This window comes from Pseudorca crassidens, chromosome 17 (genome assembly GCF_039906515.1).
Source record: "Pseudorca crassidens isolate mPseCra1 chromosome 17, mPseCra1.hap1, whole genome shotgun sequence".
In the NCBI taxonomy this organism is placed as follows: domain Eukaryota; kingdom Metazoa; phylum Chordata; class Mammalia; order Artiodactyla; family Delphinidae; genus Pseudorca; species Pseudorca crassidens.
In genome coordinates, this window is record NC_090312.1 from 83,591,733 (window position 1) to 83,611,461 (window position 19,729).

Consider the following 19,729-nt stretch of genomic DNA (forward strand, 5'->3'; position numbering starts at 1 on the left):
TTCATAACTTCATTTTAGGAGTGTTTTATATATTTTAGAAGGGTTTAAGAAAGTTTGGTATTAACTCTTATTTGAATGTTTTTTAGAGTTGACCTATGCAGCATTTCGGTCCTGGGCTTTTCTTTTTGGAAAGTTTGGCTTACTATTTGTAATCCTTGTTTGTTATTATTCTGTTCAGACTTTCTATTTCTTCTTGATTCAGTATTTAGTTTTTATGTCTCTAGGAATTTATCAGTTTCTTCCCGGTTATCCAATTTGTTGGTGTATCCTTTTTTATTTCTGTGTTATCCATTGTAATGTCTCCTCTTTCATTTCTGAATTTATTTATTTGAGTATATCTCTTTTTTCTTTATCTAAGAGTTTTTAAATTTTGTTTTTCTTTTAAAAAAACTACAACTCTTAGATTTACTGAAAGTGGGATATTGAAGTCTCCTACTATTGCTGTGTTTCTGTCAATTTTTCCCTTCAGATCTGTCAATATTTTTATATATTAGGTGCTCTGATGTTGGATGCATATATATTTACAATCATTGTAACTTTTTGTTGAATTGACCCTTTTTTTCATTATATAATGCCCTTCTCTCTCTTTGGAAAATTTTTGTTTTAAAGTCTATTTTGTCTTATACAAGTATAGTATCTGAGATAAGGTCATATCTTGGACTGTAAGAAAAAGAAAAAAAAAGTGAAATCATATGGAGTATGTTCTCTGACTAACTGTATCAGACTAGTAATCAATTCTATAAATATAACAAAAATCCCCAGATACTTAGAACATAGACATCACACTTCTAAAAAGAAAATCCACCTGTCAAAGAGGAAGCCTTGAGGGAAATTAAAAACACATTGAATTGAATGAAAACAGAAATACAATATATCAAAATTTGTGGAATGCAGTGAATGCAGTACTAAGAAGGAAATTATAGAATTAAATGTTTATGTTAGAAACAAGGAAGTTTCAAGTTAACAATTTAAAAATCCCACCGTGTGAAATCAGAAACAGAAGAGCAATAAAAATCCAAAGCAACCAAAAAGAAGTAAATAAGAAAGATAAGAGCAGAATTCATTAAACTGATCACAGAACTCAACGGAGAAAATAAATGAGAAAGTAATCCTGGTTCTTTGAATAGTCTCTAGCAAGCCTAACAGAAAAAGAGAGAGAAGGCATCAATTACTAGTATCAGGAATGACTCAGGGGTGTCATAACAGAATCTGCAGACTTCAAAGTGACAATAAGGAAATACTATGGAAAAGTCCACACACACAAATTTGACAACTTAGATAAAATTAATGAAGACCTTGGAAAGTAAAAATTACCACAAGTCATCTGATAAGAATAGATCATTTGAATAGCTATTTACTAAGTAAGTTAAATTCTTAATTTTTAAAAATCCCCAAAATGAAATCTCCTGGCCCAGATGGTTCCACTAGAGAGTTCTACTAAACCTTAAGTAAAGAATCAACAATCTGTATATCTTCTTTGCAGAAATGTCTATTTAGGTCTTCTGCCCAGTTTTGGATTGGGTTGTTTGTTTTTTTGATATTGAGCTGCATGAGCTGCTTGTAAATTTTGGAGATTAATCCTTTGTCAGTTGCTTCATTTGCAAATATTTTCTCCCATTCTGAGGGTTGTCTTTTGGTCTTGTTTATGGTTTCCTTTGCTGTGCAAAAGCTTTTAAGTTTCATTAGGTCCCATTTGTTTATTTTTGGTTTTACTTCCATTTCCCTAGGAGGTGGGTCAAAAAGGATCTTGCTGTGATTTATGTCATAGAGTGTTCTGCCTATGTTTTCCTCTAAGAGTTTGATAGTGTCTGGCCTTATATTTAAGTCTTTAATCTATTCTGAGTTAGATATTTCTCCAAAGAAGATATACAGATCGCCAACAAACACATGAAAGAATGCTCAACATCATTAATAATTAGAGAAATGCAAATCAAAACTACAAAGAGATATCTCACACCGGTCAGAATGGCCATCATCAAAAAATCTAGAAACAATAAATGCTGGAGAGGGTGTGGAGAAAAGGGAACCCTCTTGCACTGTTGGTGGGAATGTAAATTGATATAGCCACTGTGGAGAACAGTATGGAGGTTCTTTAAGACACTAAAAATAGAACTACCATACGACCCAGCAATCCCACTACTGGGCATATACCTTGAGAAAACCATAATTCAAAAAGAGTCATGTACCACAATGTTCATTGCAGCTCTATTTACAATAGCCAGGACATGGAAGCAACCTAAGTGTCCATCAACAGAGGAATGGATAAAGAAGATGTGGCACATATATACAATGGAATATTACTCAGCCATAAAAAGAAATGAAATTGAGTTATTTGTAGTGAGGTGGATGGACCTAGAGTCTGTCATACAGAGTGAAGTAAGTCAGAAAGAGAAAAAGAAATACTGTATGCTAACACATATATATGGAATCTAAGAAAAAAAAAAAAGGTCATGAAGAACTAGGGGCAAGATGGGAATAAAGACACAGACCTACTAGAGAATGGACTTGAGGACACAGGGAGGGGGAAGGGTAAGCTGGGAGGAAGTGAGAGAGTGGCATGGACATATATACACTACCAAATGTGAAATAAATAGCTAGTGGGAAGCAGCCGCATAGCACAGGGAGATCAGCTCGGTGCTTTGTGATCATCTAGAGGGGTGGGATAGGGAGGGTGGGAGGGAGGGATATGCAAGAAGGAAGAGATATAAGGATATATGCATATGTATAACTGATTCACTTTGTTATAAAGCAGAAACTAACACATCATTGTAAAGCAATTATACTCCAATAAAGATGTTAAAAAAAAAGAATCAACAAAAATAGTACACAGTATCTTCCAGAAAGTAAAAGAGGAGGAATATTTTCAACTCATTTTATAAAGACAGTTTGTCCCAATACCAAAACCAGGCAAAGACAGTACCAAACAAAGCAAAATAAAATAAGCAAAAAACAACAACAAAAGAACCTACAGACCAAATCTCTCATAGATGTAAAAGCAAAAATCCTTAAAATTTTGAGAAATAAAATTCAGCAATATATATAAAAATTGCACATCACTAAGTACGGTTTATTCCTGAAATGTAAGACAGGGTCAGTATTTGGAAATCAATGAACATAAACCACTACATTAACAAGCTAAGCAAGAAAGTTGACATTGTCGTATTAATTGATACCCATTCATGGTAAAAACTTTCAGAAAAATGGATATAGAGGGGACCTAACTCAACCTGAGAAAAAAATTTCTATTAGACCGCTAAATTTAACATCATACTTAATGGTGAAAAGCTAAATGACTTTCCCCTAAAATAAGGAAGAAATGAAGAATGTCTGCACTCATCACTGGTATTCAATATGGTATTTAAATTTGTAGGCAGCAAAATAGGCAAGAAAAAGATTGTAATGTGATATGGATCTGAAAAAAGGAACATATCTCTCCTGATTTGCTTAATAATCTGTGTAAATAAATGCAAAGAATTAAAAAAATCGAAAATAGAAACAAAAGACCTAGAACTAAGTGCATATATATATATATATATATATACGTGTGTGTGTGTGTGTGTGTATATATATATATATATATACACACATATATACAGGATTCAGGATGCAATGTAAATATATAAACATTAATTATATTGCTACATAGTAGCATTAATAGTTGAAAAATAAAATTTCAAAATATCATTTACATTCCCTCAAAAAAAGAAGAAATGATTTACCTAAATGCCAATCTAACAAAACATGCATAGGATTTTTATGATGAAAACTACACAATACTGAAGAAATAAATCAAAAGGGCAAAAAATAGAACAATATTCTGTTTTCATTGCTTTAAGAAATCAACATAGTAAAGACGTCAATTCTCCTGAAATTGATATATAGATTATGCCATCCCTACCGAAGGGGCAGTGACATTATTCATAGATATAGAGAAGGTAATTGTAAAATGTCTGTGGAAATACAAAGCAACTAGAACAGCTAACGCATTCTGAAAAATAACAGTAAAGTGGACAGAATCGTCCATTTCAAGGATTATTATATAGCTACTCTATCCAAGAACGTATAATACTGGCAAAGAGATAGATGCAAGAAGCAGCACCACAGAGGTAGAACCAAGTAATTTTCAACGAAGCTGCTAAAATAATTCAATAGAAGAAGAATGGTCTTTGCAACAAACGATGCTGTTGTAACTGGATAACCACAGGCAAAACAGAGGTCAGCTAAGCCCCACAACTTACAGAAGAAAAATGAACTCAGACGTGCCATATATTTAACTGTAAATGGAAAGCTTATAAGACATTTTGAAAATAGCATAGGAGAAAACCTTTGGCACCTGTGACGTGCTGAAGAATTTTTGACATGACACCAAAATTATAATTTTTAAGAGAAAGAGCTGATAAATTGGGTTTGTAAAATTTTTTTAAATTTTTCTGCAAGATACCCTGTTAAAAAGATGAAAGATAAATTACAAAATGAAAGAAAATATTTGCAAACAACACGTCTAACAAATCCTCATATACAAAATACATAATAACTCATAAAACTCTAAGTCAAACAAATCACAAAATACAATTCAAAAATAGGCAAAAAACGGGAAAAGACATTTCATCAAAGGGAACATATATAGAGAGAAAATAGTCATGTAAAATGTTATTCATCGTTGCTACCCTTTAGGGAAATGCAAATTAAGCCTATGATGAGAACTGCTAAAATAAAAAGTAGTGACCATTTCAAATGCTGGTGAGGATGTAGAGAGACTGGGTTTCTCATACATTGCTGGTGGGAATGTAAAATGTCACCACTACTTTGAAAAGCAGTTTGGCATTTTCCTTAAAACTAAATAAACATTTTCCATATGACTGAGCAACTGCCCTCCTGGGCATTTATCCCAGAGAAATGAAATGTCATGTCTACATAGAAGCGGGTATGCTATTATTCATAGCAGCAATAACTAAACACTGCAGTCAGATGTCCCTCAACAGATAAATGGTTAAACAAAACGAGGTCCATATTCCATATTCCACATCATGGAATACTACTTAGCAATAAAAAGGGACAAACGATCAATATGCCTACATAGGGCATTATGCTCAGTGAAAAAAGTCAATCTCAGAATTCCACATAGTGTACGTTTAATCTATACAATATTCTCAAAATGACAAAATTATAGAAATGAAAAACAGATTAGTGGCTTCTAGGAACTAAGAATGGGGGGAGTGAGGGGTGTGTATAAAGGGCAGCATGAGGAAGATGGTTGTGTATTTGATTGTGGATATGGGCGCACAAATTTACACATGCTATAACTGATGTGAAATATACACATATTGTGTCAATGTTAAAATCCCTGCTTTTTATATTATACCATAGTTACATGAGGTTTACCCACTCGGGGAAACTGGATGAAGGGTACAGAGAACATCTTCTAGTTTTATAACTTCCTGTGAGTTGGAAGAGTTCACAAACACTTTTACATCCATATGGCCTTTAGGTTTGGCCTTGGTAACTGTGTTTACTTTTCCCAGAAGACATTTTTCTAACATGTTTTAAAATAAATATTTCTACAGCATTTTATTTATGTTGCAGGAGAGTATAAATAAAACCAAGATTTTAAAAAATGAACGAAAGGAAATAATAGTTAATCAGAATAAACGATTCAGCACACTGCTACACAAAGTAAAGTCCAAATATTTCTTCCTATCTTCCAACCTCCATCCATTCAGATTATGACTACCTAATTTTGTTTGCCTAAATGACAAAGAGACTGGGGAGAGTGACTCAATAATGTACCAGGAAATATTAAATGAAGTGAAACACAGACAGTTATTACTTGCCTGATCCCAGGCAAGCATCAGGTTGAGCCTAAGGATTATATGTTGCAAGACACACTCCTTGTGCTTCAAAGTTCTTGATCTAGTGAAGGAGGCAGGCTAGTGAACAATGACCACACAGAATGGACACCAATGTTAAAACGTACATAAATTAAGAGGAATTATATTATAAATATACAGGAGAAGCTCGTGTGCCTTACTTGGAGAGGGGGACACAGGCCAAATTTCCCACATTAAAATTATAAAAATTAATAGAAATGAACAAAACACAGAAACTGTCCAAAGCATGTGAAAAATGACACAAATTTGGGGTATGGTTATAAACTTGAATTTCTTAAATGTGGGAAGGACAAACAGTCTATATATGTTAGGTAATCACCTTTACTAACTTCTCTCCTAATAATAATACTGCTATTTTTTTTAATACTTCCTTAGTTGTTATGCTACATTCTTTAAAGATGAAATCATTCATCAGTGATTTATCGAGTGTCTTCCATGTGTCAGGTACCAGGGGTATTTATTCCCTACACTTTCCCTGCAAGGTAGCAGTCATAATTTGGTGATGAATTGCCCCTGGGAATATAGCCAGGAAATGGCAAATATGAGATTTTTTTTTTTTTTACTCAAGGTTACCTGATCCTAATTTTCTTTCCACTATATCATGTTACCTACTCTCTCATTAAAAAAAAAAGTGCTGCCCTAAACAGAGAAAACGTTGAATTCTCAAATGACATCAATTTCAACCATAAGCCATGCTTACGATAGATGGTCCCATGAGTCCTGTGATGCGATACACAAAGCTGGCATTCTCCTTGCTTTCCTCCTGTGACGGTCCTTTTGACTACTGCTCACAAATTGCGGTTATAAGGTTATAGCATAGTTAGCAATTGTACTAGTTTTAATCTAATACAATTTCTATGATATTTGCCGAGGTGATACACACCAGTACGGCTAAACAATTCTATAGAGCTGGCCACTGTTCTGACTGGCGAGTGTCACTTGTTAAACAGTCTCCATATTTAATTTGGTGCTTTCAGTGTTACCCATGGAGGTGTTACTCTCTCTCATTTTATAGAAGGAGATGGCGACTTTAAAGAAGTTTGGCAACTCACCAATGGTCAGATTCCCCCACTGGTTTTAAGACTGCTCTTTTCACTATTTAAAAATCACTGCCTTGACATATGTATACATATAGCTGATTCACTTTGTTATACGGCAGAAACTAACACAACATCGTAAAGCAACTATACTCCAATAAAGATGTTAAAAAAAAAAAAACACTGCCTCTAAATTCAAGAAAAACATTCAATAAATATCTTCTGAAACTATTTCTTATTAAATGAATTTACGAAATATTGCTTAGAACATTATAAACAGAAAAAGTAGTATTTAGAAGCTGGCAGACAGCTAATGACTAGAAAAGTTAAGGAAGTATAATTAGGTGCATGTATAATATACACCCCATTAAACTGAAGCCTAAATGCTACACTTAGCAGTCATTTCACTGCATTTATCTTTTTTGCTTCATGTTGTCAACTAAGGATTTGTTAGCACACTGAAAGTATCAGAAGAGAAGGAACTTATCAAATCAAACGCATCAGCTAGTGGCTGACACTCCACGTTCGCCAGAAGAGTATAGAACTGACAACATTAACACCATTCACCCGTATTAGGATGTGTCCTGTGTGTGAAAGATTGGGAAATCCACCAAAAGCTAAAGACACAGACTTTTGGACAACAGTAATGCACTGTTCATAGTAACACTAAGAACCAGTTTAAAGAGCGGTGTAAGTGGCACAGAGTAACGATCCACCCATGGCAGCCGGAGGGGAACGCAGAGGTGCTGTAGCCCCACAGAAAGGCCCGCGCTTAGGGACAGGCTGTGATGGGGTGTAGATGTGAGAATGAGGAGACAAGCAAATGGACGGAGCGGGTGAAGTTACCCAGGCCTCTGTCCACACTGATGCGAGACAAATATAAGGCAAGACCACTTGGAACAGGGAAGCTTTAAAGAAACGCAGGAGGACAGGAGTCAGCAGAAAGGAGCTGCCTGCACAGCCCCCCTTAAACAGCCTGCAGCCCAGGAGGAGTCAGAGGCAAACATAAGGCAGGGGTGGGTATTCGTAGAGAGATTCAGATCAAGAGCTGAGGGGACTAAGGAGAAAAATCCAGACAAAAGCATGAGCAGATGTATAAGGCCAGAAAGGCATCGTCTTGGTAAAGGGAGAATGAGGGCCTCTGGTCTGGACACAGAGCAGGGCCGCAAGAGACGTGGACGGGAGAGTCAGGTGGGCTCGGTCCTGGGAAGGCTCTGAACGGCAGGCCAAGACTCCCCCTGGATTTAATACATACAGGAACGTAACAGAATTACGGTGATTTTAATCCAGAGTTGAAATTTATGTCTCAGTTTTCATTTCCATAGAATTGATTTTTCACTTTGGTATTCATTATTTATTCTTTCTTCCCCACTGAAATAATATATTTATAACTCATTCTAACCCAAAGACTGTTGCTGTGAATTTCACAGAAGGGTAAAGGAAATCACTCAGATTTTGAATATTTACAAATATACATTCATAAGCACAAAAGTAGTGAATCTTTCTGATGAGTTAAAACAACATAGTTAATAAATTTCAGAATACTGAAAATTTGCATGGAGCAAAGCAAAAAAATCATTCATTTATTCATTTTATTTAACATAGAATAACATGGGGAAAACATAAATTGATTAAAAAAATATTTTTCTTTGGGGATTTGTGTTCATATCTGAAGAGGGAATCAAAAATGATAAACTAGAGTCAGAATATTTTAAATTATTATTTAGAATGTGAAACCATCAAGAAGGTGACTGTTTTAGTTCCCGGAATATTATTTTAGTGTGACACAAATACAGTTCATAGGGAATTAAAACTAAGAAATGCAACTTGTTGTGTGTAATTTATTTTAAGGTATGCGTTTCAGTGAAAACTTGCCATTAAAATCTTTAAGTGAATTTATTCTTTTGGCCATGCAGTATATTCCAAGGTAAAAACAGAGAACGTGTGTTTTCGCACTTTTGGGTTTCCTAAAGTTTCTCCCCTTTCTTTCTTAATGGCATTAATGTAGCTAGAGGTGGTCTTTGTGATGAGTTTCAGTTTACCTTTGCTTCAATCTGTTTAGTATCTGGATTCTGAAACAAAAATTTGATTTTGCTCTTGCCGTCATCCGAAGAACCTTTAAGCTGAGAAAACTTGTACCTCCAAAGTACTGCCTAAAGGGGAAAAAAAAAACATAGGCGAGTCAGTGCAACTCATGGCTATATTCAAACCAAGAAATTGTTCTTTAACTGGTTAAAGGTAATCATATTGATTTAGTCCTATATTCCAGTATTAAAAAGTAAATGAAAATATACTTATCAAAGGCTTAGTATTCAATATATCCTTTAATTTCCTGAAATAACTTTGGTTCCCATGAAACTGTCATTTTAAACATATATATGAATAAGTCAGTTTGCATATCTGGTTTTACATTATCATGAAATAGAAACAAACTCACTTAAAGCCTAAGTCCATGCCAGTGAATCAGTAAAAACACCTACTTTCCATTTCTTTTTTTTCATCCATAGAAGTGATAAGGTGATTTTCAACTGATAATTCTGTAGAACTTTCTCTTGAAGCTCAAACTAATAACCCGTGTCTTTGTCAAGATGAAAGGTCAGTCTGAGTAACCGATCACAACGGAAACTTCCATGGTGCCCTCATGAGACATACCAGCACGAACATCTCATGGGACCAGCCCCATCCATCCGCGGGGCCTCGGTCTAGAAGATCATGTGGCTAAAAGCCATCTTCCAATGTGGCAGCAGCAGGTTTGGACAGTATGAAATCTACATGCTAATTTAAAAAGTTTACACTTTTAAAAGGATAATAAAATAGCAACATCATAAAGTCCTTAAAAATAAGGACGAGGAAATTCTCAGTAACATATAATAATGAGGCATAATGAAGTTATACAGAATACTGCTCATTTATTTATTCACCAAACACTTATGCTCTTATATATTAAGCATTTTATTATATATTAAGATAAAAAGACACCGTCAGTTTTCTGAAGATGTTAGTCTCTGTATAAAGTAGATGTCTTTTCTTTTGTTCTTACTATGAGGCTACACAATCTATACAGAAGCAATATCCAGTCATTACAAATCCTCTTAAATGTTTGCCTGAGGTCTATTACTATAAAGCATCTTTTAGCAATAAAATTATCTGGGGCAATTAACTTTCTGGAAGAAAAATAGAAGAGTTATATCCTTTATCTCACAACTTCCTCTAAATAAAATCCTTTATGTTTTAAAAAGTGAAATAATTTAAACAATCCAGAACTACACGGTAGTAGGTAAGTGAGTATTTAGTAACTTTTGTAAAGAGGGAGTTCTAGATTTAGTTCTAGATTTAATAAGAAATTATATATTCATATGTACAATTAGGGTTAGGGTGAAAGAAAAACAACAGCAAACAGTGGCAGTATAGCAGGAAATACGGTAAAGTATCAGGAAAATCCTAACAACCTAATAAATAAAAAGACAGTACTACAGAGAAACGTCATTGAAGAAAATGGAAAAACCATTACTATTTCTAATAAATACGAGAGCATGTTCAATCTCACTAGAAAAAAAGAAGAGTGTGATAATATCACAATGACTTCGCTTTTTCCAAACGTTAAATTAGCAAAGATCACTGAAAATTAAAATAACTAAAGCTAGCAAGTTTACCTTGAAATATTTGTATAAAATTCCTGGCAACTGTGTGAAATTCTTTAGGGCAATAATTATAATATATATTAAAGCCTTAAAAATGTGGATGTTATGTGATCCAGACATTCCCTTTCAAAAAATTCACTGTAAGGAAATACAATATATGAAAAATAAAGGAAAGTGTTAAACACCTTATTATTAATAAATATAAAAAAATGAAAACTCTGAACAATTTGCATTAAAATAATGCCCATAAGAGTCATGTATTTACATGGAAAATGTAATAATATGACTTTAAGGGGGACATAAGAACAGGAAAGCAGGTAAGTGTGTTAAAATAAAGGAGCTTGTAGAAGGCTGCAGGGGAACGTCTGCCAGAAACATTATCATACACGGCTCAGGTCCTGACATTAACCTACCATGTGGTTTTGGACAAGAAACTTTATGTCTAGCTTGGATTAACTGTAAAAGTAAAGGTTGCAAATTCTCAAATTATAACTTGAAATAATATTTCATATGTAGTCATAAAAGTAAACCAGGAATTTGCTATTTCAACTAGCTGACCTTTCCAAAGGCCAGACTTTAACAGCTGTTAAAGCTCATTATTTTAAATAAAGAGTAACAATATTAAGAATGCGGATGAGGCAGATACGGGAAGGAAGCCTGCAGACTTTTTGGAATATGGAGCATGGATCCTCAGCTGTGAGTAGATCACGCCAAAAATGAATAAAGTAGTTAATGAATCTAATGATGGGCTGAAAGATTGGTCAGTTAAGAGGTAACTCAGTAAACTAGTAAGACTTAGAACCTTCTAGGTAAACTGTGTGACTTAACATGCCATGAAATCATTAAGACCAATCTGGAGGAATCTGAATCTGAAAATATAATCAGTAAAAGTTACACAGGTATAAAAATTGGCTTAATTCAAGAACCTTTGGAAATCCTAGTCTTTATACCTGTATTTTGTTTTTAAGATTCTGATAAACATTATGGCAACTATGTTAAGAATGTCAACACTGAAAAAGATGAGTGGACACCACTGTTCTTAGACCATTCTGTTTCTGTTGCCATAACGTTGTTGTAATATATTTAGATAAGTACATTTAAAATATCCTTTAAGCATAAATTTTTATGTAGATCAGATGACTCCCTTTCTAAATCAAATTTAGGACTTCAAGTTTTCTTGTTCATGTATCAAAATGAAGCTACTGATATTGATTTGTCTCTATTAGCAGAAGAACTCCACGATTAAATGGTGTCATTTGTCTATCAATCTTTCAATTAGAAAATCAGTTAACTTTAACTTCTTTTCCATTCAATTTTTGGAATCAAAGTAAAACTTCAGAAATTTCATTATGTCAAAATTGAAATATCTATTACTCTGAATGCTACCATAAATTCAGTTAAAAACTTCAGCATTGGATATGTTATTTGTTATTGCAACAATAATGTGAATTTGTACTGTTGGTAGAGCACAGTGTTATGGTAATATCAGTATTTTCCTAAATTAAGAAACGTATGCAGCTAAAGTGTACTTGCATTGATTTGGGTGAATATGTCAGAAAACATATACTAACGTGAGAACTTATAAAGTGCTGTGAAATTTCCAACAGAAGGGATATGATGTATGCAAATAGTCCATAATATCTCCTGAACTTTGCAAGCCCAGGGGTCTCTGCCCTCTCTACATAACTTTAACCAAGGGGCCTTGGTTTTGGATTGGAAAATTCCTGCAACCAGTGGTAATCTTAATTTGTTGAACTTGATGGAGAGCAAGTCCAAAAGGAGGGAAAGAAAGAAAACAAACAAATAAAAAACTGATAGCAAATGTACGAAAACATTTCTGAGTATTTCTGAAATCTAGAATTCTACCCAGTCTTCAGAATAAATGGTCACAGGCCACATTCTCATTTCCTCAGAAAAAGAAACTCATTTAACTTTGTTCAGCTAGCTTTTCCCATGGAATAGATTTCAAGAAATTATAAAAAAAAGTTTCCCTATAAACTAAACTATTTAATGGATTTTAGTAATAATGGAGCCAAAATACCTTACTAATGGTATTTATTAAAACTTTTTTTTGTTTATTTGTAACAGTCAGAAACAGTGTTCAACTCAACATCCTGCCTGAATGACTATATGAAATGATAAATTTAAAATGTACCTGGCATTTTGAAGATGTCTTTAAATATTTTTAAGTGACTAAAACATGCAAGCAAAGATGCCGTACGTGTGGAGAACACAATAAGTCCCAGCATTTTCAATAGTTGTAAAAAAGTCACTGAAGATGGCTAAGAAACATGGTGGGTAATAGGAAAATATACAGTAAAAGGTTATCACCCAAAGCGCTCTCACAATTAAAGACTACAAAAGAAAATTCTGCAAAAGGATCATTTGCCTCTGAACTACTCTTCACAATACATATGCTTTCTTTAAATTACTGCAGGCTCTAACAATTTTGGAGAAAATAAAAGAAAATAATGCAGGCAAACAGATAACGCTGAAATCTTTGGATTCAATGCCAATTGGGTTTTATAATTTAAGGTCATCATTCTTAAACCAGTGAGAAATCTTTATAAACTATGCTTACAAACAGTGATTACTCCACTTATGATGGAAGATGAAATGCTCAAATATTATCAAGCAGAATGTTCATGTGAAAATCATGAGGCACGTAGCATGGAATCCATCCCTCATTCCTGACCTTGAGTCATTTATGGGCGACCACGTGGACTTCACTCAGGGCCTGTGAAGCGTTCCATGGGTCCACTGCTGTCCTTCAGTGGAATGTCATCTTTCTTACAGTGAGTGTAACGCTGGTCTAGACCCTTTCACATCCTCCCACTAATCCCTGCAATAGCTAGGGTACTGCCATTTTCCAGAGGATGCAATTAAGGAAACATCACGTACATTCATAGTATTTCACAACTATTAAGCGGGAATCAAACCCAAGTCGGCCATGCTCCATAGTTCCTATTTTTCTTTTAGCCCAACCTGCTTCTTTGGTTTTCTACAATTATTTGCCTAACCAAACATCAAAGACCCATTGATTGAGCATGATTATAATTGAACTTCCATTGCAAATAGCCTGAAAGATCCTTAGAATAGAGGACAGACTCAGAGCCCCATTTGGTACAAGACACGAAACTCAGGAAAGTAATTTGCTGATCTTCTCAAGCATAGTCTGTTCTGAGTCATCATTGCTTCTTCTTTACAATGCTGTTGCTATTATAAGCTTCTTTCACTCTCTCTCTCCAAGTAAAAAGTGTCCCATAAGCTATCCATTTGTTTAAGATTCATGGTTAGAATTGGCTTAAAGTTTAGAAATGCCAGTGATCTAGAGAACTTCAGTGGGAAGGGAAAAGAAAAAGCTTTCTCTTCCTCCATATTTTCGACATTTACCACAGAGACTTTCCGAGCCGGCTGTAATCCCCCAGAGACGGGTGGCAGAGTGGGCTGCAACTGAGGGACTCAGGTTAGCAAATGAATCAAGTGTTTGTATGATATCAAGTGTTGCTTAGTTGCAGACTATTCAAAAATATAATTCATCAATTGTATGTCTATAAATGGAAAATGAAGCTGCGCAAATGAGATGAAAAACTTACATGCCGAACAAAAATAGGCAAACCAATCTCTAGGGCTTCCCTGGTGGTGCAGTGGTTAAGAATCTGCCTGCCCATTCTCTAGTAAGTCTGTGTCTTTATTCCTGTTTCACCCCTAGGTTTTTCATGACATTTTTTTTTTCTTAAATTCCATATATATGTGTTAGCATACGGTATTTGTCTCTCTCTTTCTGACTTACTTCACTCTGTATGACAGACTCTAGGTCTATCCATCTCATTACAAATAGCTCAATTTCGTCTCTTTTTATGGCTTGAGGCTATGGGGAGGGGGAAGGGTAAACGGTGACAAAGCGATAAAGAGGCATGGACATATATACACTACCAAACGTAAGGTAGATAGCTAGTGGGAAGCAGCCGCATAACACAGGGAGATCAGCTCGGTGCTTTGTGACCGTCTGGAGGGGTGGGATAGGGAGGGTGGGAGGGAGGGAGACGCAAGCGGGAAGAGATATGGGAACATATGTATATATACAACTGATTCATTTTGTTGTGAAGCTGAAACTAACATACCATTGTAAAGCAATTATACTCCAATAAAGATGTTTAAACAAAAAAAAAAAAAAAAAAAATCTGCCTGCCAATGCAGGGGACATGGGTTCGAGCCCTGGTCCGGGAAGATCCCACATGCCGCAGAGCAACTAAGCCCGTGCGCTACAACTACTGAGCCTGCGCTCTAGAGCCCGCGAGCCACAACAACTGAGCCCGTGTGCCTAGAGCCCGTGCTCTGCAACAAGAGAAGCCACCGCAATGAGAAGCCCGCGCACCGCAACGAAGAGTAGCCCCCGCTCGCCGCAACTAGAGAAAGCCCGCGTGCAGCCACGAAGACCCAACACAGCCAAAAATAAAATAAAATAAAACACGAAAAACTCTGGAGTAGAATAATAATAATAATAAACCCAAAAAACCTCTAATACATTTATCCATCTCTTTATCGGTTCACTGTGGGCAGAGCCTAATTTCTCTCGCCCCACAGAAAAATTCCTCTTCCAAAAAATGAAATAACGTCTACATATGAAGGTAATTTAAGCTCTGTGTCATATATCTTCTGAGGAATCTAAGGCTATTTTGCAACATAGGGGGCAAACATACCAGAAAGCACAATCTATATGGATTACAACTTATTACACAGAACACGTTAAAAATTACAACACAATTGCTTTGGAGGCAGAATCTTTTTTTATCTCCCTGTAACACCAATCACCTGGTATTTGACAGTTAACTAACGTTTGCCCAGCAATAACCACAAACATGCTCTTTCTTTTTCTGCTGCAGAGTGTCTTGATGGGTCTCTTGGTTAACCAGAAAATCAAATCTTCCCTCAAAGCCCTCTTTCTGCTTTGCCTCCCCCTTCGACTTTGCGAGCAGCCCAGGTACACACTCCCTCTGCTGCCTTCCACCCTCCCCTCCGCACTGAAATGAATTAACAACACATGTTAGAATGCCAGTGTCCCGTAAGCGCGTCCTCTTCCTTCCTTTTTTTCTGTGGGTGGGTTAGGAGTCATATTTAGTAGAAAACCATGACAAACCTTTTCTTTAAGAATATTTTTCTTTACACATCTTTATCCTTCTCATTTGTTCTTCATTCATGTCAAATGTATCCTAATTGACTATGTTTTTGAACTTTATAAATTACATTTTTACTAAAACTAGTACATCAACTGTACAGTAATTTTGTAAATCTTATAAATGTGAATGGAAATGATGAATAAAGGGAGAAAAATAGCAATATGAAAAGAAAACAGAATTAGATGAAAGCTCGCGGCTCTCGCGTGTTTCCTTGGCAACATCATATTCGTCAGCACATGCCTCACTAGTCCTTAAACTGATTCTGTGTCCTTGACGGCACTTGAGTCTGCATTAGGGCAACGTCTCCGGCAATCTCAGCTGTGACGCGTGATGATCAGTGCTGCGCCAGGGGGTGTCTAGGCCTCCCCTGAGTCTGCGAGGGAAGGCTTTCTGGAGGCAGATCTGCTCTCAAGGTGAATGCAAGCTGTGGAAGTGTCATGTGGAAAAGCATGGGGTACGGCTGGATCCTCAAAAGCTGGGAGACACAGGAGATGATGCCAAATCCGGACAGAGACCAGAACCCTGAGGGGCTTCTATCCTGTGTTGACAGATGTCACAAAGGCAGTAGGAAGCCACTGAAGTAATATAACAAGGGAGACTGATGACATGGCTGAGTTTACATTTTAGAAGCATCATTAATCGGGCAGTGGCTGGGAACAGGGACAGAAGGGCAGGTATCTATGTCTTTGTAACGCTTTGGCTTCTCCCAGACTTCCTGAAAGCCCCCAGTTCCAGATGTGTCTCTTTCACTAGACTGTGGACATCTTGAGAGAAGGGAGTGTACCCTTTTCTGTGTTCCTCGTGTCTGCACATAGACGATACGTAGGAGTGTGTGCAATAAATATTTACATCGAGAAGCAGGTTTGGCCGATGCTGCCGTAGCCAGATGAGAAGGGGTTGCCCTACTTCGGTTAGAGTGAACCTTCCAGATTTACTCAAGGGCAGCTGTTGAGGAAGAGGCCCGGGTATAGAACACAATTCAGATTCCTTCTGATAACGGAGAGAGGAACGCAGAGAAGTCAGAATCAGGAAGACGACCAGCTCCGGGGCGGACCCTGTGCTGAGACGTGTTCAGGATGCAGCCTGAGGGATCCAGGCGTGCGTCTGAGCTCCAGTTAACAGAACCAAAACTTACCATCCTCAGGCCAGGGGCCTAAAGACTGGATGAAACTTCCTGATCAAACATATTTCATCCTGATCAAACGTATTTCATTTAAATTTATTCCCCCCAAATGGACTCTACACTATCCCTATACGATATGTCTATATGTATAAATATTTTCATCGAATATATGGAACATTCACAGAGGGGTATACAGATGTTCACTTTGACAATTTATTTGGAATCTCTCCAACAGGAAAGAAAAAGAAAACAGAAGAAAAGTGTTTCTAAAATGCAGACCTTGTGTGTTATTTTGTAATAGCTTAAACCCATCAACCTGGTGGGTTGATGGTACAGAGTACTTCTTGTAATCATATCTATGTAAAGATATAGAATAACCGAAATACATGTGGAAAAAGAGGTACTAACATGTTTCCACACGCTGCTGGATGTGGTGTGCTCTTTGTTATTCGTAACATACTAATTTCATTTTGAGAAACTTTACACGCTGTCTGTGTAACAAAGACGGGCAGAAAATTTGGTTTTTCTCGTATAAATTTCTGGGATCCTTAGGGTTTTGTGTTTGTTTTGTTTATTGTTGTTGCTTCTTTCTGGCAACGTGATAAAATTCAGTCACACTGATAACTCATATTATCGATTCTCTATAGAAAGCAGCTCTTTTCTAGCGATTTCTTTTTAACATATGCACACATCTTTGCCAGCTCAGTGGAGAGTAACAGCTCTAGAGAGAAAAGGAAATGAGTTTACTGGGATAGCTACATCTAAGTCAATATACCTGTACAGCATAATAAGCCATCACTGCTCTATTCTCCTCCAGGTTGTCTGAAGGCTGCTCCACTACAGAGATGAAGCAGTTTATGAAATAACTGCTAAATTAACCATAAGTTCCTGCACATTTTATTTTTGAAGCAGTGCCAATTCTTCACTTTGACTATTTGATATCTAACATTTAATTATGAACTTTATTACTGTGAGTCAATCATTTTCCTTTTCCCCCTAAGTATAAGAAAAAACTCCCCAATTCAAAGAAATCTATTTTTCTAGAAATTGACTCACATGTAAAAGGCATCACTTGAAAACTATTATGTTCATTAAATTAGCAACATATAACAAATTACCTTGGGATGCATGGTCTTTCTGTGTCAAATCATCCTGATTTGGTTAAAAAGCGGTTGAAGAGGAGAGTCTGAGTCACTCAAGGTGGGTGAGGGCCCCTGTACGTCCAGCGCCTGAGTGGTCTGCAGAGGACGGGTCCCATGTCGGGGGTCCCAGTGGAGCCTAAATTCTGTTCACCCAGTGAACGTGGAATAATTTTCTATCTCGGTTACCTGCTGACACCTGCCTGCCAGAAATTTGTTTGTGTTCCAGACCAAGAAGTGTCCCGGGGGAGTGGCCGTCCTGAGGCTGCACGGTGCGGAGACCAGCTGCCAGAAATGCACCCGGGCATTGAAGGCCGCGACATACGTTGTCTGTTTATAATATCTGGGTCCTGCGCTAGAGCACACGCCACTGGAATGGGTTTTCCAAGAAACTTAGAAAAGTCACTGAACTACTGCGAGACACACAGTATTAGAAAAGTGAGCCCGGTCCTTAAACAGAGTAGCTACCCAATGACGCCTCTGTGGCTACTTTCAGGAGAATAATTCCCCAGAGCTGCCCGGGTCAGAGGCTCCGCCCTTCTCTGCAAGCCCTGCTAAGGGCACCTCGTCCTCCTTGTTACTCAGGTCCCTACAGCTCTGCAAGCTCCCAGGTCTAAGCCACACGCCCAATAACCTCCCCGCCCCCCCTCCACTCTTCTCCCCTCCGAAGCATCCTCCCCAAGGCGCCAAGGCCATCACAGACGGCATCATGCTTCTGCCATCAGGTCCTGGCGGCTTTGGTGGCCCTCGGCACTGTGGCGTGTCAGCCCTGGGTTCATCACCCCAGATCTGTGCTCTGCCACCGTGGGCCGGGCGCTCTGCCCTCTGACTTGGTGTGGCCTCAGCCATGTGACCTGCTGTGACCAGTGGGAGCCTGTAGGTGTCCTAGCAGCAGGGGCACATGAAGAAGGACTGCAGGTAAGGCTTGCTCTGTCCTGCCTGTGTCACCGGCAAGAAAAGGACATTCTGGGCTGACCTCCTGGCTCCACAGGAATCAGGGGTAAGGGGAGCAGAGCCAGGTGGGGGATGGTTGAGGGAACCAGCCATGGGAGGAGTAAGCACTTACTGCTCTAAGGCAGGGAGGCGCTGTCACTGTGCCACCCAGCAGCGCGGGGGCCGCATCGGCCACGAAGGCCAAGGCCCCTGCTATCCGGTGCTGCCTGCTTCACTCTGAACGTGGCCCCGCGGGTCCTGCCAGCGCTGTCACCTCCTGCCTGGTCAGCGGACCGTGACTGCGGATTCCGAGGAGAAGGCAGCTTCCTCTGAGTACCGCCCGGCGCTCTTCCCCTCGTTACACGCTTCCACCCCGAACAACTCCCTTTGCTAAGAACCAGCAAACCTCAGATGAGCCCTTTTGTGTCCATCCCCTCCACCAGGCGCCGTGAGAACAGGGACCTCTACGAAGCAGAGACCCAGGAGGACTGGAGGGAAAGACATGTGTGCTGAGTGCTACTCTTGTAGGAGGTGCATCAAGAAAATGTTCATTCTTATATTCTCGAATTTTCCTTCTGGATTTTTAACAACTACCTTTGATAGGAAAGAGTTGAAATATTATTGAATAAAAAACGTAAATCAAAAAGGAAGTTTAACCCATGGAATTTATATTATGATTATGTTGTAACTATATAAATGCATTTTAGAAAAAGTCAAATTAAACATATTGTGAACTGTGTGTGTACATGAAGGTCATATGTCCTTGGCAAAAACAGTAGATCGAAGAT

The 19,729-nt window shown here is 37.6% G+C and overlaps 1 protein-coding gene across 6 annotated transcripts in view; it reads right to left on the reverse strand.

The window, feature by feature from the left end:
* SNTG1 (syntrophin gamma 1) overlaps positions 1 to 19,729 on the reverse strand; it is a 476,492-nt gene that overhangs the window by 13,261 nt on the left and 443,502 nt on the right. For all 6 annotated transcript variants that reach the window (XM_067712365.1, XM_067712364.1, XM_067712363.1 and 3 more), the window contains one exon: positions 8,968 to 9,078. In XM_067712365.1, the coding sequence (XP_067568466.1) occupies positions 8,968 to 9,078 (111 nt within the window). The remainder of the gene's footprint in view (positions 1 to 8,967; positions 9,079 to 19,729) is intronic.